The sequence below is a fragment of the Ostrea edulis genome, chromosome 5, assembly GCF_947568905.1.
Source record: "Ostrea edulis chromosome 5, xbOstEdul1.1, whole genome shotgun sequence".
Classification (NCBI taxonomy): Eukaryota; Metazoa; Mollusca; class Bivalvia; order Ostreida; family Ostreidae; genus Ostrea; species Ostrea edulis.
In genome coordinates, this window is record NC_079168.1 from 62443412 (window position 1) to 62470715 (window position 27304).

A 27304-nucleotide genomic window follows, 5' to 3' on the forward strand; every position below is an offset into this window, starting at 1 on the left:
CCTCCAGCACCCTCCCCCATATTAATGACCTAGAAGATAACTATAAGAGTACAATGCAAAAATAGACTAGGGTGGGGTCATTTAAAAATCTACTAAATTCCAACGGAACAAAAGAGCTGAATACATGAAAGCTTCCTGACATAATGCAGATTCAAGTTTCTTAAATACGAGCAGAAATTCAATTTTGTTTCGTAAAATGAATAATTTCAGATTACCCCGCCTGGAAAATCCTATAATTCTAATAATTTAAAAACACTGTATTTATACAAACAAGTTCACCCCTTCAAAGAGGTTAAACTTTGAGGCTCTAAAAAAGAATGTAATTAGTGGATTATATGTTGAAAAATAATTACTAAATATTTTTAAGTACAACGAATTTCACAAATGTTTGAAAACCAAATAAATGAACATTCATCATAAGCTATAAAAACCCTTGTTTCTTGCATCTCTTTAAATGACTTTCTTCCTTTCAAACCCTTATCCCTAACCTGTTTCTTTTCTTCAATAAAAAATACCCAAAACTTTCATAGTTTTTTTTTTACAATGGATCATTTGTATAACTGAAAATAATCTATTATGCATGTATATGAGTATATGTATTCATGTATATATGTGTGTGTGTATATATATATATATATATATATATATATATATATATATATATATATATAAAACACATGATCCACATTTAATTAATTAAGTATTAAGTGTAATTAATTAAATGTGGATCATGTGTACTTATAGTCATCGTTGGATATATTTTTTCTACTCATTACCTATACCATGGACATTTTGTGCAATTTTACTATATCTATATCTCTATATATATATAAAGTTTGTTAAAACCATGATCCCCGGGGGTAGGTTGGGGCCACAAGACGGGATCAAAGTTTTACATGCGAATATATAGGGAAAATCATTAAAAATCTTCTGAAGAAGAATCACTAGGCCAGAAAAGTTTACATTTACATGAAAGCTTCCTGTCATAGTGCAGATTCAATGTTGTTAAAATCATTGCTCCGGGATGGGGGGGGGGGGGGGGGGGTTAGGATGGGGCCACAATATGGGATCAAAGTTTTACATACAAATATATAGAAAAAACACGAAAGCTTCCCGGCACAGTGCAAATTAAAGTTCGTAAAAATTATGGGCCAAGGGGGTATAGAGATAATTTTTTTTTTTTTTTTTTTTTTACAAATTTACATAGGGAAAATCTTTAAATATGGGCCAAGGTAACTCAGGTGAGCGATGTGACCCATGGGTCTCGTTATATCTCTGCGGGTGACTTTTAGCGCGAAATCGTCACTACGTGGATTATCAAACAACTAGACACTGCTACTAGATGAAACAAGGGCGTAACAGCAATAGGTAGTAAGATGCTATAGCTAACAGCTTTGATCATAAAGGTACGCACGACGACTAATACATTTACTCATGTTACATGTTGTCTTGCGGTGTATATCTTAAAGAGACTTGGTCAAGGCGTGTGCAGCACGACTGGTGAGAATTTTGTAATTTTTATGCCCTCACTTTAACAAAACACTTTCATCTATTGCTATTTGACTTATCCATTGCTGTTTCTGTGATAAAGCTCTCCTTCCCTTTTTTCTTGCATATCAATAAAACTTTATTCGACAGGTGCTGAGGTGACGGTGTCGGCGTCTCTAAACTATGGGTAAGCCGTACCACAAGCGTGTGAAATTCGTCTAATTGGGCAATTGTGAGCCATTCCTGTGCTCAAGGAGATGAAAGTAAACCTGCTTTCTTCCCTTGTGCCTTGACTTCACAACAGCTGTTGTGTTACGTCCTGGAGACACAATCCTCAAAGCCATGTAAAAACTACCACAAGGTACTTTGGAAAAAAATATTTGTGACTTTTTTAATTGATGTTTTCATGAAAATTAATAATATAATAATGTCATAACAAATATGTACAACCGAACATTTTTTTTCTATAAATATACATTATATGTACATTAAACCAATCACAGACAAGGAGGCATATTTTCATGAGACATGATTGGACGAGCCAAGTGACAGCATGACGGTCAAAGATGTAGTTTTTCTTTCTCAAAATGATGTGAAAAATTTGTTTTCTGTGATAAAATAAAACAAAAAAAAAACACCTGTAAGGTATGACAAAATGATAGTGGAATGCTTGTTAAGCACTTTTTTCAGTAACAAAATATACCGTATAAAAAAACCTACGATGTTAACATTTTTTGTTATCAATTGAGTTACGAAAACAAATTGACAAGATGTGCATACAATGTTGTCGACTGCGGGCTTGGCCCGGGTGGAATGGTAGGTGAGGCTTCAGGAAGTCTAAAGACTGATTTGTTCATTTTCTTACAAAAGAAAGATTGATCAACATAGAATGATTAAGCCTAGGTTTCAGAAGATTAAAAAGAATTTGGACACAAAATAATTTCGGTATAAAGCTCATACAAAAATGCCCTATATAAATTTCGCATGGTTAACTGGACTGGAAGAGACAAATACTGTTTGAGACAAATAAATTACTGGTAACATTACATACATTGTTTTACCACTATATATATTATGCACATTTCATAGTAACTACATTTTGACTAAAGACAATAGTGTACAAAATCTGTAACATTACTTGAAGCATTGGCAAAACATGGTAACACAACAATGCACACATATTAGCTTGCAATCAAAAGTAACACTCATTATAATAGATTTCTGTTTAACAGACAAACGTACAAGCACTCCTCTCATTCAAGGTCATTATAACAAGGTCAAACATGGAGGGACTAAATATCACATGGCAGTGCCTGCACTCATCCCCCCCCCCATATTTTGGTCATTAATTTAACTCCTTGCAGCAGACGTACTGCGTTGGCCGAACCAGCATAAGGTGACAAATATGAACACCTCTGTCGGGAAAGCAAACATAAAGTATGCCCAAGCATTGCATTAAACAGCAAAACAGACTGCAGCCAAATGTTGAAATTAATTGACAGAATGATTATCAGTGTACAATACCAATTGTCTTGGAGACAAGTTCCTTAGTAACAGCCTGTATTTGTGGCGGTAGAAATACTAAAGGCACTTGTTAAAATAATCCAATGAAGCACAGTGTTTTTGTGCGCTGTGTGCGAGCACATCATGTGATATGATGTATTGCAAATAATATTGGTCAAATACAGAGAAGTCAAGGGCAATGTCAGACTTCCGTGGCCAGAAATGAATGTCGATGCACTGATGGATGATCGAGAAAAAGTGTAGAATTTCGGTCTGTGTCCCTCTGAAAGGCTTTAGACTTTCCTATTGTGTGAATAGTGACATTGTGGTCGTAACTGAAAGAGAAAAAGACATGGTAAATACACACAACTCTTGAATAACCTACTATAAATTTACACTATCATGGTGCTAGTTTACCATGAATGCCATTCACTACTTACCAATTACTACTATTTTCATTAGTTGAGTTCATTAAACTGCTGGTGCCTCCACCCCGAGCAGCATCAGGATCATAATTATACTTTTCCGCTGATGATGATGGCGGAGATTTTGAAAATTGTTCATGGTGAAGGTTTAAGTCTTTTGTATTTAATAAAATTTTATTACTAGATTTATCAGCTGTCATGTGACCTCCTGATGCACTGTAATTATTAAAGTCATTCTGTTTCTCATTGGTTAATTTGCTACTGATTGTCGATGATGTTGTGAAGATGGTTGATTCCGACAGTTTATTGTTGATATTGTTTACCACATTTTGCTGGTGCTCTTTGCTGGTGTCCAGCCTCTCAGCTGTGGTGTTGCGTTTGCGCAGTAATAAGTAGATGACAACAACGATTATGAGGAGGAGAGGAATTCCTGCTCCCAAGCAGACTATAAGAACCAGTTGGACCATTGTGATATCCTCAGACTTTTCTTGTGATGCAAGTGCTGAGGAGTTCACTGCTGGCTGGATCTTTGGGGGTTGTGAAGTAGCAGACACTTGTCCATTTGGATACTGACAGTTGAGTCCATAAAATCCGGAAATACACAGGCATTCATAGTATCCTACATAGTCAGTACATGCTCCTCCATTGTGACAAGGGTTGCTATTACATTCGTTAATGTTAATTGAGCAGTCTTTTCCTTCCCAACCTACATCACATGTACATCGAAAGTCATTCACTTCATCATGGCAAGTCCCACCGTTAGCGCATGGATGTCCATCACAATCTGGGACATTCTCCTGACACAACTGTCCAACAAATCCTGGTCGGCACTTACACGTAAAGTCATTGTCCCCGTCAATGCATGTACCATTATTGTAACAGGGATTATTCACACAGTTATCAATGTTTTCAGAACATGTTGGCCCCTTGTACTCTGCAGTACAAATGCAACGAAATCCATTCACTTCATCGATGCAGCGGCCACCATTTTGACATGGACGCGAGACACATTCATTGCGTTCCACATCACAATAAAATCCAGTGAAGCCTTCCATGCACTTGCATTGGTATAAACCATTCACTTCAATGCATGTTCCATTATTTAAACAAGGATTGGTTTCGCAGGAACTACCAACAATGTCACATCGTCTACCAGTGAAACCTTCAGGGCAGTCGCACATAAATCCTTCACCTTCAGTCTGTAAAAAATGAAATGACTTTGCATTAGCATACTTTTGCATGGTACTGTACCGTTATGCTATACTTAAATTTCATGCAGTACTTTTGTGTTGGTGTGTGTATGAATGAAAACACACACAAATATACTGTTCAAATCAGTAGTTTTTAACAATTTATTTTTGCATTTGAACTACTATAAAGCATTTTTTAATCAACAGATTATAACATAAGGGAAATAACTCTAATATTCCTTTGAAATTGGTGCCCTTCTATAACCTACCTTACATATCCCTCCATTGGCACATGGTTGTTGTTTGCAGTTATTGACCTCCACTTCACATGTTGTCCCCATAAATCCACTAGGGCAATCACATGTATAGCTCCCCTGACCAGTGTTTTTACAGATTCCACCATTTTTACAGGGAGTATGGTGAGTGCAGTAGTTCAAATCTACAAACATGTCAAAACACCAATTTTGATAACAAAACATTGCCATATGTCAAATATTGATTTACGCCAAGATTTATATTTAAACATTTTGCATGAATATTTAACCACATGATCAACATTAAACAACCACAAAACTCAAAATGTGAAGAAATTCTGGTCCTTCTGCAATTGATATGCTTTTTCATGGGAATGAATGCATTGAAAAGGATGTGTTTGTAACGTCCGTACTATGGATGATAATATTGGACTCTTATAATTAGCCCCTTTCAGGCTGTCTATGATTGAAGCAATTTATCATCGCGGAGAATCAAACGGATTGTGTGTATTTTGTGTGTAATATATAATTCCTTTCAGTATCAAATATGCAATAACAATTAAGCAGGCTAAATGCCGTTAATGAAGAGAGAGTCTGTCTGTTCAATAACCTCCCCATACAACAGACCATGTGATTAGCGCAGTCTTGGTGTCGATTCCATTATGAACACGTCGATATAATGGACGTGTGTCCCCACCACTAGCTGCCGCCATTATTCCTTTATACATCACCCATCTTTCATTATCACCACAGTGAAGTCCGCTAATTTCACAACAATTGTACAAAATAAGAATTAATGAAACTGTAAACATTGATTTCATGAAATTAAACTGGATCTGGGGTATGCTTTTAACGGAACTAGTCAAACTGAGAGATGCGATAAAGCGGAGGACATATTTTTTCACCTTTCTATAGAACCGTAAAACTATGGCAGCTGCAGTTCTGATGTAATATTGTCTGATAAATTTCAAATTATGTAACTTTATTGTCTGTAATGGCATTGTGGAGTTGGATACTACGTGATGTAATAGTCACCTTGGTTACAGAAGAGTCCTCCCCAGCCCTCCATACAATTACACTGCCACGGTTCCGTGCACGTGCCGTGCAGACATGCTGGGTACCGAATACATGTGTCACAGAAGATACCCTCGTATCCCGCCCTACATCTGAAAATAAAATTTTACATTGGTCAGCTCAGCATGTATAGGGGAAATAAAGCGGACAAAATGTAACGGTCGAATAATTATTGTCATGATCGGTATCATTTTGATGTTTCAGCTGTTGAGAATTTTTAATTATTATTAAGCTATATTGTTAAAAGCATTAAGCCGACCACAACCCACATTACAAGAGAATAAAGGCCACCTTTAATTATTTAAACTCATAGACCTAGTGAAAACCGATAACGGTGCAGTCTACCAGTTGTATTTTGTATAAATATTGACTGGAGAACTTTTCTTAAGAATGACAAACATCATCGATCCATGCTACCCCGACTCAGCTCATAAAACCCCCACAAGAATTACAGTACATGAACAAAAAATGTGCTAGGTTCTCCTACAAAACGGCGATTATCAGAGAAGGTCATCTAGACACTAAAGAAAGCGTTTGCCCTTTCTAGACTGACAGACGTAAAGTGAAAAAATCTATGTACCAGCTGTCCTACCAGCGGACAAACTCTCCGATATCCTTACAATCTTCTCTGTATTACTATTTTCCCCTTTCTTTCATTCGTGTATCACGCGTACATTAACATTCGTGGAGTTTATACTAAACATATGTTGCTGTGTAATTTCCCTTGATGGTGGTTTGTGTTGGAGATACTTACATGCACTCGTTGGGTTTGTCACAGATCCCGTGATCGGGGTGGCAACCAGGCAAACACACAGCTGTAAAAACACAAAAACAACAAAATTAGGACCCACATGGCTTTGGAATACCCACATCTTCCGGAGACCAGCTCATAAAATACGCCGGATCTCCGTATTATCCCTGCTAATAAAGATTCTACGCATCAGTGACCTATAATCAAGACACAGTTTTATTTCAAGTTTTCCTAGCGGGTAATAAGCACATCCTACGAAACATGTTTTTAATTATAAAACTCGCACCTTGGCGTGCATATGCCCACGATTCTAGTGAATTAACTTAATAATACATCGGTACAAACACATGGGTTCACTTTCTTCTACTTTCAACTTTACTAAGCGTTGAATTTTTATCATTACATTGTATTTATTTTTAAAAGCGTCCTTCTCACGCTATTCTAAATAGATATAAGAATTTCAAAGAAATTGAGGAATGTAAAATTTATAAAGTAGGATACAGATTGACTTTGAATTTCAAGTGTCACGAGTCTTAGGTCCGCAGCCTGGTAGAACAAAGACACTTGTGGCTCGATGATAACAGGGAGGGGTAAACATTGCGGCAGATGCACAGTCAGTTCGTGTGGCCTCGCACCTGTCTGGCCCACAGACCCATGGCTTTCAAGAAGGGAGCTTTTTTTCATGTGTTGGAATCCTCCAGCTGTCGCACGCCCAACTTCAATAGCACGGGATAAATTACAGGTCGCTAGAGAATGATTTCACCGAGCTCTCGATCAGCTTGCACAATCGAGCGCACCAACCTCTACTTATCTCGTCAAAATTCATTCTTGTTATTGTCAAAAATATTGTTATGTAAAAGAATTTCGCGTGTCCCATTTTGCCCCTAACGCATTTTTGTTTGAGAACCCAAACACTATCAACAGATTACTGGGTAATGGCAATATAAGAATTTAATGATGAAATATTTAGGGTAAACCTGGACTTGCGGCCTATCGGTGGAAACGCAACAGATGTCAAGACGCTCCAAACAACCCTCACCTTTGAGAGGGAAATAAATGCTATCATTTCAAAATGTTGACAATTGTCGGGGTTTTTATAGATTTCCTATACGTCTAGTGGCTTAGAAATTTGTCAGTTGGCCGGGAGTAAATCCCTGGGAGCTGGTGACAGATTTCGGGGTCAGCTCGTGTGTGTTGCAGTATCAGATGGCTTTGTGTTCAGTACTTTGTGTGTATTTTGTCATGGGTTAGTGTGGCTGATGTCATAAACTGTTGCGTACCTTGCTCGCAGTAGTCGCCTTTCCACCCTTGCATACAGACTTTATCCCCATTTTCGTCACAAACGTAGTGGCCGAATTGGTCGTCTCTGGGACGGCAGAAATTGACGCATCCCGGTCCATAGTAGTATTCGTCACACTCCACTTTGTACGCGTACTCCAACGTCATGATGTTTTCCGTACGTGTAAACTGTTGCCATGACGACCCCACTTCTACGGACCTCTGTGCAGATAGACGGTAGATCAGCTCTCGTGCACTGCCTAAAAATCAAAAACGAAAAGACCGTGAGAATGACCAGAGCAAATGATATTCTCAATAACAGGTGACTTTTAAGTAGCAGGTCGGCCCTGCTCCATCTATTCACTTGATTTCCCTTGCCATTGTTATCCGTGCAGTTGATGACCGTTATTTTTTGAAGCCATCACCGTGGTAAAAGTCGACATTTTCTCAGGCTTTCTCACAAAGACGTACAAACGAGGAGAGATATCAGCCCATTCTTTACCCCACAAAAGATCAGCGAATTTAAAGAAAGGCTACAAAATTGCCTTATTATTTTTTTGAATTTCTGAAGAGGCTTTCAATTTGAGTGAAGAAAAACTGTTTTGATAATTTTAGATGCAAGATGAGCTTTATGAAGCGAAGCCTGAGAAAACTCGTAGAGTCTCTGGACCTAGGTACTGACAAGGTGAAGGTCGTGACTCTTAAGATCTACCCCATTGTTCCAGACCATTATTTTGTTACCCTCCCGCGAACGACCCTGGGTAAACAGTTGCATGAATGGGTTGTGTAACATTTTCCCTAGTCCTTATTTGTGAAAAATTGGTCCCGGAGAGTGCACGGAGTCTGCATTGATTTTCGGCTCCGTCTTTGTTGAGCCCATTGTAGTTCCACATGCCTCTCCTCTCACGCTGGTTCCTATGTATAGTGAAGAATAGAAACTTTTTTTGTTCTGCTTAATAAGTCAGAGTCCCGTTTAATGAACACAAAAATGGATCGACATATAACACACACGCTAAAGGTACTATATATGTAATGTGCATTTTTTCTGGGTTTTAATTGATGATAACTGCACTCAGTTGGTCGCACGTGCGCTTTGTTAAGTTACCCTCTTCTTTAAGTCGAGGCACAAGTTTTCAATAGACGCTCTGTCTACCATGATCAGGCAAAGAAGATTCTTTAAAAACACATCTACACGTCGTCCCTGCTGTGCTGCCGATGCTGCTCTCAGTTTCACGCACGCTCCCGGCACACGGCACATAAACACAGAAAATTCCAAAAAATGGGAGCACCGTTTGTAAATCCAAAATAAATCAGAGAATGGTGGAATCAGAAGAAATAATATCCAATGTTGATCAATGAATGCACTGGGTGACGTCACAGTCACCTAACATCATTGTTGAAGGAGATGGCACACGCAAAAAAAAAATTCTCAGAAAACATGTTAACAAGACCGATGGCGCAGGATAACGAGTGTTGTTGTGCACTCTATTGAATATGTATTCCGTCTTCCAAAAACAGCAGCAATAAACATCCTCTCCTCTAGAAAATCATTCAGTTGTCACAACAGAAACACTTTCAGAACATTCCAAACAAAACAACATAAACAACAAACTTACCCGTGGTCGGTCCCTGGTTAGTGCTGTCGTGCCAAGCTTCTATGATCAACGTGAAAGTTCCCTATATGAAGTTAAAATGGATGGGATTTTATTAATTTGTCATTATTCAGTTCAGTTTCTGTCAGAAGACAATTTTTTTTTTATAAAGTGATATCTAGTAAGCTGAGATCTCATCGATCTTGGAGAGTTCAAAACCTCTGGCAGTTCAAAACATGACTGATAATAATGTAGGGAGAACTTACCGGCCAAGCAAATTGGAATTGAAACTTGATTGGGATGTCAAACTTAACAGGGAGGTTGGAGAAGTCCACCGAGTTGTTGCCATAAGTCAGCACTGGGGTGAAGATCTCCGCAAAGCTACAATGGACATCGTCGGTAATGGTAGCTTGGTAGTGAGTAAGACAGACCCGGAAAAAGGTCCGACACCAGGACGAGCACCTGCTTCCGGACCGGACCCCGGCGCAACAGTTCCCGTCAGAATTCACTCCATTCTCATTCTCAAATCTCTTTAAGTTTAATTCAAATATTCCTGTCGTATTCACCTAAAATAAACATTACTGTTAATTATAATATCTAAAGTAATCATTCCCTGATAATTAACTAAGTTGGCGAGCTTGCCAGCGCTCTATATACAGCGTAGTACGGAGTTTACTACGATTCGACTGATACATGTGTATCTATTAATCGACGTCCACATTTTGTTTTGTTGGGAAAAAACCCCATAAAATATAAGTATATGTACTTACCTGTGAAATAAGAATAGATATGTTTGCAATCCAAATCACTAAAACTCTATACGGCCTCCGCAACCTCATCTTTCTTGATTTTCTCTTGCCAATATTCTATGGTTATTGAGTTCCTTCTCCGTAGCCTCGATCTTGCCAACACAGTACGCCCCGCCCACAAGCGATGATTGACACCAGCAGGTTATCTGCAACAATACCAAAGAAACGCTTATCACCACTGATTTGTAACTGGTAAATACACAATTTGTGAACTCGTAAAATCCAATTGATTTACAAAATATTCGATGATATTCTACGCACTAATATAAAATAACGGTTTCGTCCACAGAAACAGCGGAAAATAAAATTTTTGATGCGAAGAAGCAACAGAGAAACACGACTTTCCTAAACGTGATTCCTGGAAATATTTTGCGTAAAATGAATTCACATCGGATTATTGATTCCAGAATCCGACTCTATCGATTTTTTTTCAAATTTCAAGCACGGGCGATCGGTAATTTAAGTGCCAGGTAAAGGATTTTAAGGACGCTTGTTCAAAAGATCTTAAGATACCAACAGGTCGTGTGTCTTTCCGTATTTCAACAGGACATCTGTCGGTGGACAAACGCGCACCTTGCCACGTACAGTGAGAATAAAATATGAAATTTATAGGTGTACTTATGTTTATTGATAAAACTATATGCTTAAAAGAATGAGTAGAAATCAAGATTAAATACATTACCCGAACTCGAAGTGATAAAAATCCCATATATACTACATAACTTTAAAAAAGACCTAGTAAAAATATTCCACACAAGCACGTGCTGAGGTCTAGAGCTTTTGTGACCAGTCTATTGGAATACAAAAGAGGTCTTTTGTGTCTTCAGCTGCCGTCCGCCGAAAAGCACCTGTCGCTTTACTAAAAGTTTGCATATGTAAATCACTTCCCTATAAGGAAGCGCTCGGCACGCGAGTGAAAGCAACAGATCAACACAGGTGGAGATTTAAATTTCCTACATTTGCTCTTTGTGTATTAAAATTTTGGCATATAAAAAAGTAAAGGTGTTGACAGATCGTTGAATTACAATATATTTGGCGCGTTTTTGCTATTTATGGTTACTAACGTACACCTGTTGATTTTTTTTTTTAGAAACATCTGTCTTACCTCAATGGCAACGTGAAATAATGCGAGAATGGTAAATACAAACCTTATGTCGTGAGTGGATAAAGTGCGTTTAGAATTGTCAATGTTTTTATTTGGAGTAGTTTATATTGATAGCCCGCGCTTTGATCTGGAGATACTCGTATGAGAGACCTAAATTAAGAGAAATGACAACGATGACACGACCAACACATTCTGACACATCTCACATTGCTCGTCATGGTCTTAAAAATGGATGTAGGTAACATTTACCTTGCTAAATAAACATATATTATCTGTACGATGTAATCCATACGCTGATGAGAGGGCGGGGTTATTTTACGGCACTGTTTACTGGTCGGCACGAGCCAAGTCGCGTGTAGTCTGCGCGCTCTCTCCCGCCGAATCTGCACATTTGCATATAGGTGAATCTCGTTACAGGAGTGTAACCCTATAAACTGTTTACGACCGATAGCACCTGTAGCTTGCATATTGAAAAAATACATCTTTTCACCTGTTATATGGCGTAAGAGTTAACGAATCAGAAGTTCTCGATTTCAGAATTGCTCCACTACACTTTTTGCCTTCACTTGGCGTATCACTAACACTCATCAAGTCACAGAGGTAAGGAGGACTTAAGAAATTGGCGCCTTCCCCTGAAAGATTTATTTATTGATTGTTTTCTCACGAAGCTTTACTTATTAATTAACAATGGATGTTTTTACATTAATCAACGGCTATTTTTCGGAAGCTTCGTGTTTTTATTAGAAACGAGTATAACTGTGAATTAAGTGACTACCAATTATATGCAATTAAGTCCGATCTTCTTTGACGGGGGTGAATAAGACAAAGGCGATCTATAGTTAATTGGTGTGCGGTTCGTCATCGTGAGGTGATCCATAGGGGCCAAGGGTGCTAATTGGGTCTCAAAGGGTTAAGCCATTGATCTTCAGGACCAGAATGTGTTTTTACGGGATTCCTTTATACTTTAAAAATACACGTTTAATCAAGCAAACAATTATGTTTATAAATATTAAAATTTCGAAGGGAAAAATAAATTTTGGTTTAATTTACAAGAGAAGTTAAATTGTCCATAGCAATTGAAAAAGAAATACGCTACCTCATAATATAAACAGTTTTTAGTGGACATCCTTCCATAGAAATGACAGAAAATACGGGCTTGGTTTCTATATATCTCTCACATTCAATCAGATAGCATTTTTAAAAATATTTAAAATCGGTCGTAATTACACAGCGGTACATTAATTCGTTATCAGACGTCGACTTTTCCCGTTGGATACTCGTGTTGTTTTTGTTGCCTCTGTTGTGGAGATGAAATATGACAACTGAAGCGAAAAGACAACACATGTTGTAATTACTCCATTTATTGATGTACTTTCACATTTTCTTTTGTTTCCCAAAATTAACGACACATGCTGTAAATTCTATGCTGTATTCGGTATACTAGGTGTTAATGAGAACAGAAAATAGAGCAGTGAGTCATTTCTTCCTCGTCTGAAATTGAGTTTCCATCTGCCTCTTTTAAAAATACCCCATTTTATTTTTTGAAACAGTGATCTTAAAAATGCAGAGCTGTCGTGAAAATTGATTGAATGGCTTTGTTTATTAATCTGGCACAAGATACCGATTTCAATATATACCGTCGGCTACCGGAGATGTAGAGGGGGATTTCCTTTATCTGTTTTGTGTACATAGCGAAGTCTTGTTCTTTATTTAGATGCGTTTTGCATTTTTTGATTGTAAAATTGATACCTGATTGCAACAGATAAGCATTTTTATGCACAGTTGTTATAAAACAGATTTCAAGTACAATAGGTGCAGGGTAGAGTTTTGTTTACAAAAGGTATATGGATTGGTTGTTGTGCCCATAGAATCAGCACTAGAAGTTCAGGTGACTTCCGCCAGACCCTGATCATGTATCAATGTTCCAAGTTTCCTTAAAAGGGACATTGAAATACGAAATTTTTAAATCTGTAAAGTGGATTGAACTGCGAAGCGTTTGAAAAAGAAAAATTAGGTATAAAATTTACAAAAAATAAGATTTTTCAAATGTTCATCAGATTTCTGAAAGAGGTCAGATATTCCTTGTTGGTGTGTGATGGAAATCACGCACATGTCGAAAATCAATGCTGTATTTCATTAAATATTGTCTTAAAAAAATTAAGCCTCCTATGTTCTCCTTCAGATTTAAAATTCTTTGATTCTTTTTTAACACAAATGTCTATTTTTGGTGTTACTTTTAATGTCCAAAAATAGAGGCTTCTTTAGAACTAGTTGCTTTTTAGCAGGTGCTTCTTTGTGATCTTCGGTTGATATTCAAGGCTCGGCTTCAGAGGCTGCTGTCGGTGGAGGGAGTCTGGCGATTTTAGGACTAATTTATCTGTATGACAAGACGTTTGTGATTGGAATCGGTCTATGTAAAGTCATTGTGTCTGTCCTTAAATGCTATGGTCAGATTCGATCTCCTCCACCTGTTGAGCCTTTGTAAATTCTCCAAGCTACTGTCATTAAAACACAAAAGTCTTCTTTTTTTCCGTTTTCTCCACATCTGCCCTGAAATCGGTTTCTCTATATTTTACCAGCGTATTTTAAGGACTTGTGGCCGTCTAGCAAGTAGTGCACATGCTCGTCTACAGGTTAAAAAACGTCTCCGTAATTCCATTGATTTTTGAAGCGCGCCGGTCTCAGAGCGACCAGGACTGAAGTTTAATTTACTTGTGGCATATGGTTTTGGGTCAACAAAGACATCTGGATATGATAACCTTCAGGGGGACACGTGTAAATCTGACCCATTATTAAAAAAAACCTTTCTCCCTTAACTTCACCGGTTTGTCTGCCATCTGTAGCGTATATGCAGTGAACTCTGATCTGCGTTTCCTGTTTATGACCTTTTCTTTCATCAGGAGTAGACATATTATATAAACCAAAGGCGCTGGCTCCTCGCGAGGACAGGTCTGACTATGCGATAAAAAGCTCCAACACTTGATTTGGGAAGAACGCCGAGCGTTTCCCGTGGTCTGTCGCATGTCATGTCGGGATGCAAAGTCAGAGAGGGGACATATATAAAAGTCAGACAGTTCAGTATATCTCACTGTAACAGTTTTGTGGCTTGAAGGAAATTATTGGCACATTGGCAAGGCATTAGGAAGAGACAGATCGTAAACAGCGACGTGAATTTCTCCCCCCAGAGGCTCGAGTTGGGGAAAGGCCACATACCACGGCACGCGCTCCTGTCCATAATTTACAATCTCAAAAACTCAGCAGCAGTTCAGAGAGGAGGTATTTTATCATTCAGCAATTCAACAAATTTGGACCAGGTTAGAAATGATGCGCGTTCCAAGTCGCTTATACTTGCCGAATTTTCATTGAGAACACGTGATTTCACTTTTACTATGCGTCGTACGCGCACACGAGCCAAGGATATCATATACCCCTACTCAAAAACATTCCCACGCGCAAAGAACCTGGCGCATGACAAAGCATATGGCTTCCATTTGACATATGGACATTGTAATTTAGAAAAGAAATATGTCAAGGTTTGACTGTAAAGGAACATCCATGCTGCGATAATCTTAATAAAAAGAAAGCATTTTTTTCTTCCGGCATGAGGAAGAACTCTGTAGTGATTGATAAGAGCCAAAAAAGAAAAATGAAAAACAAGGCACAACTTACTGAGCTCTTTGTCTCTTCCCTCTGTCTCTTGCAGTTTCACCAATTCAAAATGGCTCTGAAAGAAAAATGTTAAGAATGGAACATAGTGTTTTATTTTAGGTACCGTGAGCCAATTTTTTCCAGAAAGTTGTTGACTTAAAGTAAAGCAATAGTATATGTGATAATTTGATAAATCGTTCAAAATGTGGACCACATACTTAAAACAATGACCGTATCATTGAAATACTTGGATCTCTAACACGATGGTTTAAAAGACGGGGAATCTAAGAGAGGACGCTATGAATAAGAAATCCTCGGGCGACTATATAGGTTCGATATAACCGATACTCCATAAAACGGAGGCCGCAAAAGCCTTTAACACAGTTCAATTCAAGTTATTGGATCTCATCACCATTATGTAATGGTATACAGATATATAAAGACAACAAGAGGCCCATGGGCCACATCACTCACCTGAGTCACCTTGACTCATATTTAAAGATTTTCCCAATATATTCGCATCTAAAACTTTGATCCCTATTGTGGCCCCAACCTACTCCCAAAGGGGGTGGGGGTGGTTTTTACAAACTTTAATCTGCACTATGTTAGGAAGTTTTGTAAATGTAAACTTTTCTGGTACTGTGATTCTTCAGAAGAAGATTTTTAATGATTTTCCAAATGTTTAAAAGTCCACAAGAGTACAAAATATTTTTAAGATTTTCAATCCAATCGATTTTCCCTTTTATTTCTTGACTTATGATAAATCCTAATTTATAAAGCGAATTTGCAATCTTTGTTTCTTTTCCATTGATTAATTTTGACCAGTAGGATATCATGCGAGTTTTAATTTGGATTTCCATGGGGTTCGACCGAGTTCACCATATATCATGAAATCTGGCGTTGATTGTTTTAAATGTAGTAAAAGCTTGCCAAACTTAATATGAACTATTTCTATAATTCCATTTTTGGAAAATCCCCAGACTTCCATACATCCGTATAACAACATAGGTTGTACAATCTTTAATATCGAATAAATCAAGTTGGCACTGTACTTGATAGATTATGTAATCTTCCCCTTTTCAAAACTTCATATATAATGCTATTCTCTGTTTTGCCATTTTAAATGAACCAGATTTACTTACCGGTAATGTTCTTCCCAAATAATTGAAATATATAACTATTTCAATTAACCTATCACCATTTTCTTTTTTGCTTCCCTTTATTGAATATTGATATTTTAGATTTATCAATATTTTTCTTTAGATTCTATTTTTTACAGTATTTATAGAAGCTATCTAATTGTTTTGTAAATCTTTCTCAGATTCTGCTACCAGTGCAGTGCTATCTGCATATAAAATAGCAAATAATTTGAAAACATATTCAACTTCGTTTCAAACATCTCAGATATAGATAGATGCATCTGCAGATCTTTAAGATACAAGGAAAACAAAAATGCTGACATATTTTCACCCTGTCTAACACCATTTTCGCACTCAAAATACGCCGACATTTCATTATTATTAACAATTCTGGATTTGATTCGTCTGTACATATTTAAAATAATATTATACATTTTGCCACTTATATTATATGACATTAGCTTAAACCATCATGCTTTTCTCCAGACATTATCAAACGCTTTTTCAAAGTCAACAAACATACAAAATAATTTTTGTTTCTTTGCTTTCAGAAGTTCAAATAACATGTGTATTGCGAATATATTATCGATAGTTGAGTATTCCTTTCGAAACCCTGTCTGATTTTCATGAATTATTTCAACTCTTCAGAAAATGCATTTAGTCATTCATTAAGAATTGAAGCGAAAAGTTTTCCAATGCAGTTTGATATTGTAAAGGGTCTATAATTTTGTGGTTTACTCTCCCCATCTTTATTTTTGTAAATAGGTATAATATCACCTTTCAACCAAGTAGTAGGAATCTTACTAAATGGAAAAATTAGGTTAAATAATTTTTCATATATTGGTAACATAATTTGCTGTGTGCTTTTATATACTCGTTTCTTATAACGTCTTCCCCACTTGATTTAAGATCTTGATTTAAATCTCTATGCTGTAAATTAGCAATGTGTGATTTATTTCCTCAATTATTTCTGGAAGTTTATTCAAGTCTTTGAAATATCTATATAAAGTGTCAATATCTATTGTTTCTTGATGTTTATTGTTTTTATTAAATCTGTTAATTATTTTCCAATCTTCTCTGGGTTTTTTATTTTATTTTTCATGTCTTTAAGCTTTCTACTCATTTCATTTCTATGATTTATTTGTTCTTTTTCTGAGATTTTTTAATATATCATTTCATTTTCTTTATATTTTCTGTGCGCAGTCGCTGTACGTTTTCGAAAATAATATACTTTACAGTTTCGGTATTTTCTACGAGCTTTTTGGCATGTATTTAAAAAACCATGGATTAAGATTTGTTGATTTTTGTGGTTTTTTCCTCTTTCTTCAGTTATTTACAGATATGATTCCATTAATTAACTTATTGCATTTAGTTGGGCAATTCAAATTCGCATCGCAGCATGAAATGTGAAATATTTTTCAATCTCTGCTGGTTCTACTTGTACAATCTCTGAGATATTTTACATATCGATTTAAATGTTTATCAAATCTGCTCAGTTGATAACACAAAAAAGTAAATAAAAGTGACAGCTCAAGTCTTACCCTATGTTTACAAAGTCCAAATATATAATACCCCTAAACGATTTATGTATTCCGTTGCACCTTACAGTGATTTTGACCGTTCTGTCATCTCGCTATCACTTAGCTAGTCCTTGCTGCAGTGTATCAGGACGGGGTGTTGATTTCCGCGACCGCCCGCAAGTCTCTTACACACTGGTGCAGGAAAAATATACAAATCTACGTACATGTAAATGCAACAAATTAAGAGCGATAGAAATCTCGATTATTTATGGGGTATCAAGTTTCAGCTCTTGGAGGAGTTATTTTTAGTCATGATGCCACATTCAGAACTTTCCCACACTCCTTGAGAAATACAAAATATAAATTCCGAAGTTAGAATACTGTTTGTAAACTGCGGTGGGTTGTCTCTAAAACAATATCTGGATTTAACGGATTTACAGATGACATGGAGATGGCACTTGTGGTTTGATGAAGAGTAAACTTGCAGGACAAGAGTGGTGAAAGAATGTCGAGGACCAACACGCTACCCTGATAATCAAAGCACAGTTTAGGGTAGGATTTACCACAAACTGGAAAAGAGAACCGCAAAATGGATGAAAGAAGTTAGTTTGTTAGACTTATCATTTTCAAGCTAAATTTATTTTAAAACTCGCTGAATTAATGGAACTGTTCCAAATTGCTCAGAAAGTGACCATTCCCACCGGATTCCAAGACTAGGTAAAACTAGAGGCCATTAATTCAAAAGACCACCACTTTAGAAGAACCCGGTGCTTGGGTTCAGTTTCACGCTTTCTGGGATTGTTCTGTCACTTTTGTCCACTTACATCAACTTATGCACAAGTGCTAAAACGTAAAAAAAAAAAACTTAAAAGAAAGTTAGTACAAAGCACCTACACTTTGTTAAGCTATTATCGGTAATTAGGCTGAACCTTGGCAGTCAAAAGGGGTGTTGCTAAAACGCGGAACAGAAAACGGAACGGAATTGATTAATGTAGATAAGATAACGCCAAAAAAAAAAAAAAAAAAAAAAAAAAAAATCGGGGGGAAATCATTCATTTTGATTAAAATCAACAATTTGGGAATTGTTTACAAGCTATAAAATAACTTTATCTTAAAATTTTGCATCATAAATTGATTAAGCGAATTAAGTTAAACGTTTGTATAAGAATTTACAAAGTGTTTTACAAGAATTTTGAAATTTCGGGATTGACAGAGGTGTTAGCGAGGAGTGACACCTATGGGTAGAGAATGAAAAGAACACAAATGGTTATATGCCCCCCGTGGCAAAACGTCATTAACGCACATGTACATGTATTTACACATAATACCGTGTATGTGTGTGCTTACAACAGGGAGTGTGATATGTATAGAACAACGATAACTCATGATCTTAAGTCAACAAGTTAAACATATTGTGTTTGATTTATCATTTTTTAACTAGCAGAGACTTAGTGACCGCAGCACTGCAATCCTAAATAGGGAGGACTTCTGGCAGTTCATTTCTAAATTAAATATTTGTATATCCATCTTAACATTTAGATTAATAATGAGATGACTTTTAATTCCACTCAAGCATAAATTTTGTGTTAACCTTTAAGCTATTTCATATATTATGAAATAGATATGTTGATTCCTCTTACTATTGATCGCAAACTTCACCCTAGTTTACATTGATTCTGTTTCAATCTTTCTTTCTCGCTGTATCTCTTCAGTTTCAACACTAATCCGCAGGATATCGGTAAATGTACGAACTTTCACATAGATTCATCCAAAATGAGGCAAACCTTTATTTGATGTGATGTGATACATAAATGTATATTGTACCAGGTGTAGAACTAAATTCAAATTCAGTTATCTTAAATATATCTAGTTCGATTAAAAGCAAGTTCGATTTAAAATGTTTGGGGGAAATTGTTAAAAAATTTTTTTTTTATCTTTTACAATGTTGTTTTCGGGGGGGGGGGGGGGGGGAGGGGGTTACCTTTTATTCATTGGGTATGCTCATGAAATCTGTTCTTAAGGTAGCAGCCAAAATAAAGTAATAGAATTTGAAAGGGGTTCAATTATAATTCAAGTCGTTTTCAGTATGTTTATCTTTTTTTTTTTCATTTATGAAACAAATACTGTCACAATCTAGAGAAGGGGGGGGGGGTAACAAAGCCGGGAAAAAGGATGTTGCCCACAGGCACTTGCTTAATATTTTTATTAAAACTTACCATGCCAAATACTAAGCAATCGCCTGTTGGTACATTCATCCACAAAATTCACCGTTTTTAAATTCATAATAATGAAGTATTAATATGAAATGGTGGATTCTGAGGATGACTTCCTGTTCTCTCTGTAATTTCTGTTTCCCTTGTTCATAATAAGCCTTTTGATTTTACAAAATGCTGACCTCATAACATTATTGCATAAAATATTTTCCGTTCTATCTTCCGTTCCGCGTTTTAGCAACACCCGTCAAAAAGTGTTTCAACATGTGCCCATCATACAGTAACATTCTATCGTGTTCTTTGAATGGATACAGCATGTGTATGAAAAATACATGTAATTCCAATAAGATAATCAAACAGATGCTTACTAAAGTGCGGTTGAACGCTAACACGGGAGGTTAACTTAAACGTGCGCCAACAAACGGCTACAACGACTGCGGCCGTAAGTGTCCTCGAAACCGAATCCTGAGAAGTTCCCCTGGTGTGCGAAACGATTGCTCCGGCAGTTAATGACTATTTAAAAATCAAAAGACAGAAAAAAATAATCAATGATAGCAAACATTTCAATATGAAATCATTACATAAAAGCTCTACGATCGCTTGGTCGCTGTTAGCGGCATGCTATTGAAAAGGGTGACTGAGTTGTTCTGTGCAGAAGGAATGTTAGGTGCTAATATGTTTGTTAGTATGACATCCATATCACCACAAAGGAATATCATCCAGACAGATCGTTAACGGCATGTTGATATATAAAGGATAAGGCATGCTTTGACAATCAAAACCAGATTATGTCAAAATCTCTCTCTCTCTCGGTGTCCCATCGGACCGAAGTTTTCCTCCGTAAGATCGACGCATTAAACCGATTAAAGTTTGAGTTAGATTATCGTTGATCTGAGTAATTTAAAAAGTATGTGTTGAATGTTGATTGTCATCAAAACTCGTCGTTCATCTGGACCGATGCTTATCGCAGCCGTAGCTAATTCATAGAACCATAATAAAGCCATTTTATGGACCGCTAATCAGGTTTTAGCTTTATATTTTTTCAATGAAAAAATAATTGAAATTGTTCTTTAAATGGAATAGTAATAGTTACAACACAACACAACACCCCCCCCCCCCCCCCCCGCTCTAACTCGCTATAGTCAGAGGGATGACATTTGAAAGCGATTATCGTTTCTCCACTTCCTGCATAGCCTTACACGACAAAGATATTAAATCGAAATTTTATGAATCAAATAAATTGCATGACGTGGTTATTAATAATTATAGACTTTAAGCTTACTATTCAAACCATCAAGTTGAATGAATTATCTTTATTTGGCCAATTATATATTAGAAGAATGTCCTCCACTAGATTACAATAGATTTCGTGTTTGCGGTGCATGTCTGCTGAAACCCATTGTTTTGCTCTTGAGGAAAAACGGGAGGATTTCAATAGATGATATCTTGTATTACATATGCTATCACTTCAATCTGCCCAATTCAGTTGATAGAATGCAACACCACCTGGATAACCCCGTCTTCGTAAATTAGTCATACCCGTCTTGGGAGGGGTAAAGCGAGCTCTCTTAAACAACACGGTGATTATATTTCCCGATAAGACATTCATATTCCTGAGGACCAGTTCTATAAATGTTGGTTTGTGTATCCGCTTCGATGACTTTTAATGGACTTTAAATTTGTGTTATAAACAAAGAGATTACGGACCCATCTTTAAATGTACCCAGATATCGTTGGAAAAACCCCCAATAAATTCTCCCTATCAAGAAAGCTGTAAAGCCGGTCCACGCTATGCGGCATAATGATAGGAATTGCAAGTTTTCGGCGATATGGTAAATGACATAGAAACAGGAGACCCAATTCATTATGAATTTATTATCAATAAATTCATAAGAGGTTAATATATACACTACAGTAAACCATCTTACAGTGTCAATGTTAGTTAAAGCTGAGGTGAGAGGGTGATCCGAACGTGGCCTTCTGTTAGAAAGTTTTGAAATGGTGTTCGATTAATTTATCTTCTTGATTCGGCGTCGGAGATCGTGTTATATAGAAAATAGAAAGGGTAAACGTTCCTGGAATGCGACAGTAAAAAATAATTTAATCTTTTTTTACGAGTGGAAAATCTAAATTTTTAATGTTGGAAATATTGAATCAATGACTATTTATTTACAAGCCAATATTCCACACATTTAAATGTTTTAATGTAAGATATCAAAGGAATCGTTCAAGGGTAATAGTTAGACTGCACAGTACATACTGGATTCAGAATCTGAATGTAATGATCGTCCGTATGGCAGATAGGATCTAGAACACACACAGTTGACAACAACGTCATACTTACTATATTATTGATTGGAAATAACAATTAAAAACACTTGGATGCTTGAAAAGCTGTCAAATATTGCTCACTGGACCAGACAAAACAAGAATTCCCGGGATCTGCCCGGAATGAAGAAAAGGAAACACCCTTAAAATGGAAAGGTGGTAAGCTAACCGCAATTAGCTGATTATCTCACACGATAAAAGAAGGTTATTTTCCCTGAAGAACTCTTCCCTACCTCAGCGGCCATCCAAGGTTCCACAGGGTCCGTCCAAATTTCGCGTAAATCCCATACCAACACACAACCTGCATACTAAACTCGCTCGCATTGCGTTTGATGAAGCATTATTCTTTTGGAATATTGAGAGAGGTCTGATTGCACCCTGATCAATAATTAATGACCACCAGCCAATCAATTAAATGATTCCATGGGGCCTGCACGGGGTGAACTAGTTTGAATTAAAAAGCTCCGATACTATCTGATTCTTTTCAGAATACCAATGTATTCCCGTTCAGTTTTTTCAGTTTTAAGCGCTTGATACAGCTTTTCTTTACATATATAACTATAACCGGCAATTTTAAAAGTCTTGAAGACAGTGTGGTCCAATCGATATGCCTTTTGTTTTGGAACATGTAATGTGACTTTAATGGTAGTTACTGTGGAAATTTAACGCTTTATTGGGCAGCATTCCTCAATTTACTGTTGCATTTTGTAGATTAAACGATTAGGAGGGTATCTGTCTTCGTTCTAGGCCTTCAAGCCCTGTCTTGTATACCGTTACAAACAGAGTATCAAATGGTCCGGGTAAGACATAGAGGACGAGCACCGGTTTCAGGTTACACCGCACGCACTGTAGGAGATACAGCATCATCGAAGCGGGAAAAGGCCCGATTATTCTCACAAACTCTTGACTCAATGAGACAATAGGGTCAGCGGTATCCCGTAACCTTTCGGAACATATCGTTTGATTGGGAAAGAATTTCAAACCCCTTTAAATAATAATCGTGATGGATCTGATTAGATAAAACGCCTTGCAGTTTTCTTTTGTCAGATTGCGCTGCTTCTTTTCGTCGTGAAACAAAAAACATATTAAGAGTTTCTTTAAAATCAGCAGTTATACGTACACTGTGGTTATAGGTATGCTATTTGTTAGTTGATTCATTAAGTACAATACCATCATGACTTCCATTAGTCGCGAAAAGAGATAAACGCGAAAATAATTAGTGTAGAAATCCCCTCCCCCATACTTTGCCACCGAAAAACCAAGAAAAAAGGGTCTCTTTTTCCGGGACCATTGATTTATTTTAAAAAGGTTTGTCAACTTGTACAGTTAATCTATCTGTCTTGGCTGGTCAGTAAGATATCTATCATTTTAACTATAGAGAATTCCATCGTTACATGTATACATATAGAGCGTAAAGTTGGTCTTTTTGGGAGATGAATTCCCACGATGTCAGGGAGACATGTGACGAGTGATGAGTTCTAGAAACAATATTCTATATCTTATCATCGACAATTAATCAATTCATTTACACACCAACCAGAAAGGCTACATTGTTTTATAGGGCAACCATAATTAGATATCTTGGTTAAATGCTTACAACAAATTGACTCGGGATATTGATTACAATCTTCCGGTTTGATGTGTTATGATTGTAAAATAAAAACCCATTTAGTAAAACAAAGAATTCAAATGAGACACAAGTATTGAAGTTTATACTAGAGGACTGAGTGAAGTTTAATACGGACCACAGCACTGATAGCTGCAGGCAATATAAAAAATATGCATAGCTGGGTTTTTTTTAAGTACATCATTCTTTTTATAATCTTAATAATTCTAATTAGCCATTTACTTAAGAGATAAGAACAGAATGAACATTAATATAAAGTTTCTCAGCATAACTTTAGGTACACGGGTATAAAGTTTCACATAATAGATAGTCTAGATAATGGATTCAAAGACAACGAAAATAGAAATGTCCGGCCTTTTTTCTTCCTCGCTGACGTATTGTAGGTATACGTCTGCTCAGCATTTAATGAAAGCAAATCTATGTAATAAAGTATTTTAGTGAATTCCCAATATGAGAATAAAATGTCATTCCATTTATCAGACTTGATCTTGTATTTCTATTTAATTTAGTTTTCACACATACATTTCAATTGTTCAGGATTAATATAATGCTGTTTTAATGCAAGTGAATTGGAGTTAAATAAGATTCACATAAAATATTTTAAAGATATCTCTAGACAGAAGAGAAGGAAGTTTATTGTTGTGGTGAGATGTTAGCAGTGGGAGCACATAACAAGAGACGACCAAGAGCTAAAAACCCCACGACACAACGACTAATTGAATTTTATAATACAGGTACAATTCAGGTGTAAACAGACAGACCGTACAATGAAACCCAGCATTGGGAAAGTTGTCTTGTTCAGGTAATCGAACTTTAAGAAGTTTAATGTAAAAACTTGGACGATAAACTGTCTAAGCATACAAACAAGTTCATTAGTGGTGAATAATTTGTCATACAACTAATGGACAGAAGGGAACAACTTTTCTGGAAAAGGGGTTGCTAGAAAAACAATTTATTTTGGCAAAGACTGAAGATTTCATTGGCCAAATAGATATTCTAAAGTATATTTGAAATAGTACCAAGATATTCTGAAATTTACATGTACGCTGTAAAATGATTTTTATGTACATCTAACTGACTAATATACCACCTACGAGACTGAACTTCCATCACTGTACAGTTATGGTCGGCATATGATAATTCAACTTGAATTTGTAAAGACCCTCATACAAACAAATAAGATGAACTATCTTGCTATGCTGTCTGTTGATGTGTATTGAGCATTATATAAACTACACCAACAGAACTAAGTACTTGTATTCTGTTCTGGTGTTAAAGCGTCAGATGCCATTACCTCCACTTGTCATCACTAAAACAATGACTGGAAGGATCTCGGGTATGTGTGGGTTCCAGACCAAGGAACAGTAATTAAACAAATTACTGAACAAAGAGGGCCCGGAGCAGGGTCTGTTGTTGTGGTATGCACTTTTAAGATTGTTTTTAGTTGTCTCTTGGCTCTGCAATCTAGATATGTTGGTAATAGGAGTTTTCAGTGCAAACTCTTGAGCATTTTTAAGTACATTTTATCATAGATATCTTCGGAGTAAATATATTTCAAATTAATCATATTAGGAGACTGTCAGATACTGCACATGTCTCAGTTACTTCATGCATTTTTGATGGAGTTTCAATCAATCTAAGGTTAATGTTACACGTGAATAATTCACAGTGGCTGCTAGGTGATTTATTTCACATTACATATATTCATTTGTAATTGAAAAGTCCCACATTGGGAGTCTTTTAAAGTTATGGACTATTCTTTATAATGCAGAATTGGATATTGCCTTATTTATTCTTTATGAGAGAGAGAAGGAGAGATGGGCTGCTTCATATCTATCTACCAAATTAGGGCACAATATATGTGATTTATCACATTAATGAGTCAGTAATGCTTTGAAAGCTTATTGAAAGTCATTCAAGGTGCTCTGTGAATTTCACTGTAGAGTGTTTGTATCCAGGACCACAAGACATTGGACTGCATACTTAATCCCAGGCAAACACAACCTTTCAACTGGAGGATATTAACTAAAACTTTTTTGTCAATCTCGTGATAAGACATTTCTATTATCATCTGAATGGGCATGGGAACTAGAATTTTGACATCTTGAGATTCCTTTGTATTTTATGAACATGTGCAAAATGAACCTGTCAACTGAATACAGGGGAAGCAACTCTGGATAGGAGATACATGAAATAGGAAAGATGCAGATTCAGTAAAGGGAGCCAGTGATTTGGCAAAGCAAGAAGAGAAGTGAAAATTGTCAGACCACCTGAAATAAATCTACCCAACTCAAATATTTTTCACACTTTTTTGTGATTTATTTTTTGAATTTTAATTCTGTTGGTCATTGTATTCGTTTCCTTGATTTTCAAATAAGAAATCATAACCATTGAAAGTATACTGAAACGTCTTCAAGGAAAAATAAAAGAGATTGTGCTTACCTACCCAAATTTCAAAATCATCTAATAAAAGATGGCCTTATGAATGTACTCTTTCCTGAATTAAATTTCCCCAAATCTCCATCTTTAATTACATTTTCCATTCCTTCCTTTGTTTTTGTCATGGTGACATTCCTATCCATTATGTACATGTGTTATTTTTTCCTCCACTCTTTCCATCATTAATTTGATTCCTTTCCCTCCCTCTCTATCATGTATTACTTAATCAATTTTTCTTTCATAAATTACATCATCTCTTCTCTCTATGATAAATTTCATTCTTTTCCTTCTTTCTACCATGAATTTCATCCCTTCTTTTTCTATCATGAATTTCATCCCTTCTTTTTCTATCATGAATTTCATTCCTGCATGTTCCCTTTCTCCTTCAACATTCATCACAACTCTCCCTCTTTCCATCATGAATTACATCCCTTTGAAGGCTATTCTCCAATGACCCATATCACTCCATATTGTTGCATTATCACCTTATACACACATGTATAATGAATGTTTCTAACGCTTTACCTGTAGTTATGTACAGGTACCATTATTGATTTTACAACTATTTAACCTACTTTCTCCTCAGTATCCAAATTCTACCCATTTAATTATGCAAAGATTTAACAACAGGTGATGTTCTTTTAATAATGATTTAATTTACTTCTTAATAACAATTATACTTAGTACATAGTAGCTAAAACTTTAATAGACCTAGCAAAGGAAAAGAAAGGATTTTGTTTTGGCAATGAGCAATTGATTCCGGGTGCTGAGAAAAGACAAATATATGGAAATATTGTAATTCTTTTCGTATTATTCTGTTGGGCTAGAGGGAAGGGAAATAAAATCATTAAGATGAAAGAGTCATTCCTCATGCAGCCCATCCACGGTCAAGTTTTTGTTCACAGAACCATTGTAGTATAA

The 27304-nt window shown here is 36.4% G+C and overlaps 1 protein-coding gene and 1 long non-coding RNA gene across 9 annotated transcripts in view; one reads left to right on the top strand and one right to left on the bottom strand.

The window, feature by feature from the left end:
- Positions 1-3035, top strand: part of LOC125648891 (uncharacterized) — a 16269-nt gene extending 13234 nt beyond the window's left edge. Inside the window, exon 2 of the long non-coding RNA XR_007360492.2 lies at positions 1639-3035. This is a non-coding gene — a long non-coding RNA (uncharacterized LOC125648891). The remainder of the gene's footprint in view (positions 1-1638) is intronic.
- The window catches only part of LOC125648856 (delta-like protein D), a 43444-nt gene continuing 17993 nt past the window's right edge, over positions 1854-27304 (bottom strand). For 4 of the 8 annotated variants that reach the window (XM_048875863.2, XM_056165054.1, XM_048875861.2 and 1 more), the window contains 10 exons: positions 15139-15193; positions 10326-10510; positions 9822-10121; positions 9580-9640; positions 7966-8223; positions 6689-6749; positions 5896-6026; positions 4876-5045; positions 3432-4615; positions 1854-3326 (listed from right to left, as the gene is read on the bottom strand). In XM_048875863.2, the coding sequence (XP_048731820.1) occupies positions 3194-3326; positions 3432-4615; positions 4876-5045; positions 5896-6026; positions 6689-6749; positions 7966-8223; positions 9580-9640; positions 9822-10121; positions 10326-10394 (2367 nt within the window). In that variant the 5' untranslated portion in view covers positions 10395-10510; positions 15139-15193 and the 3' untranslated portion in view covers positions 1854-3193. Of the gene's footprint in view, positions 3327-3431; positions 4616-4875; positions 5046-5895; positions 6027-6688; positions 6750-7965; positions 8224-9579; positions 9641-9821; positions 10122-10325; positions 10511-11046; positions 11156-15138; positions 15194-17797; positions 18799-20357; positions 20477-22550; positions 22903-27304 lie in introns of those variants that run through there. The other 4 variants (XM_048875862.2, XM_048875865.2, XM_056165056.1 and 1 more) reach the window with 4 other exon arrangements.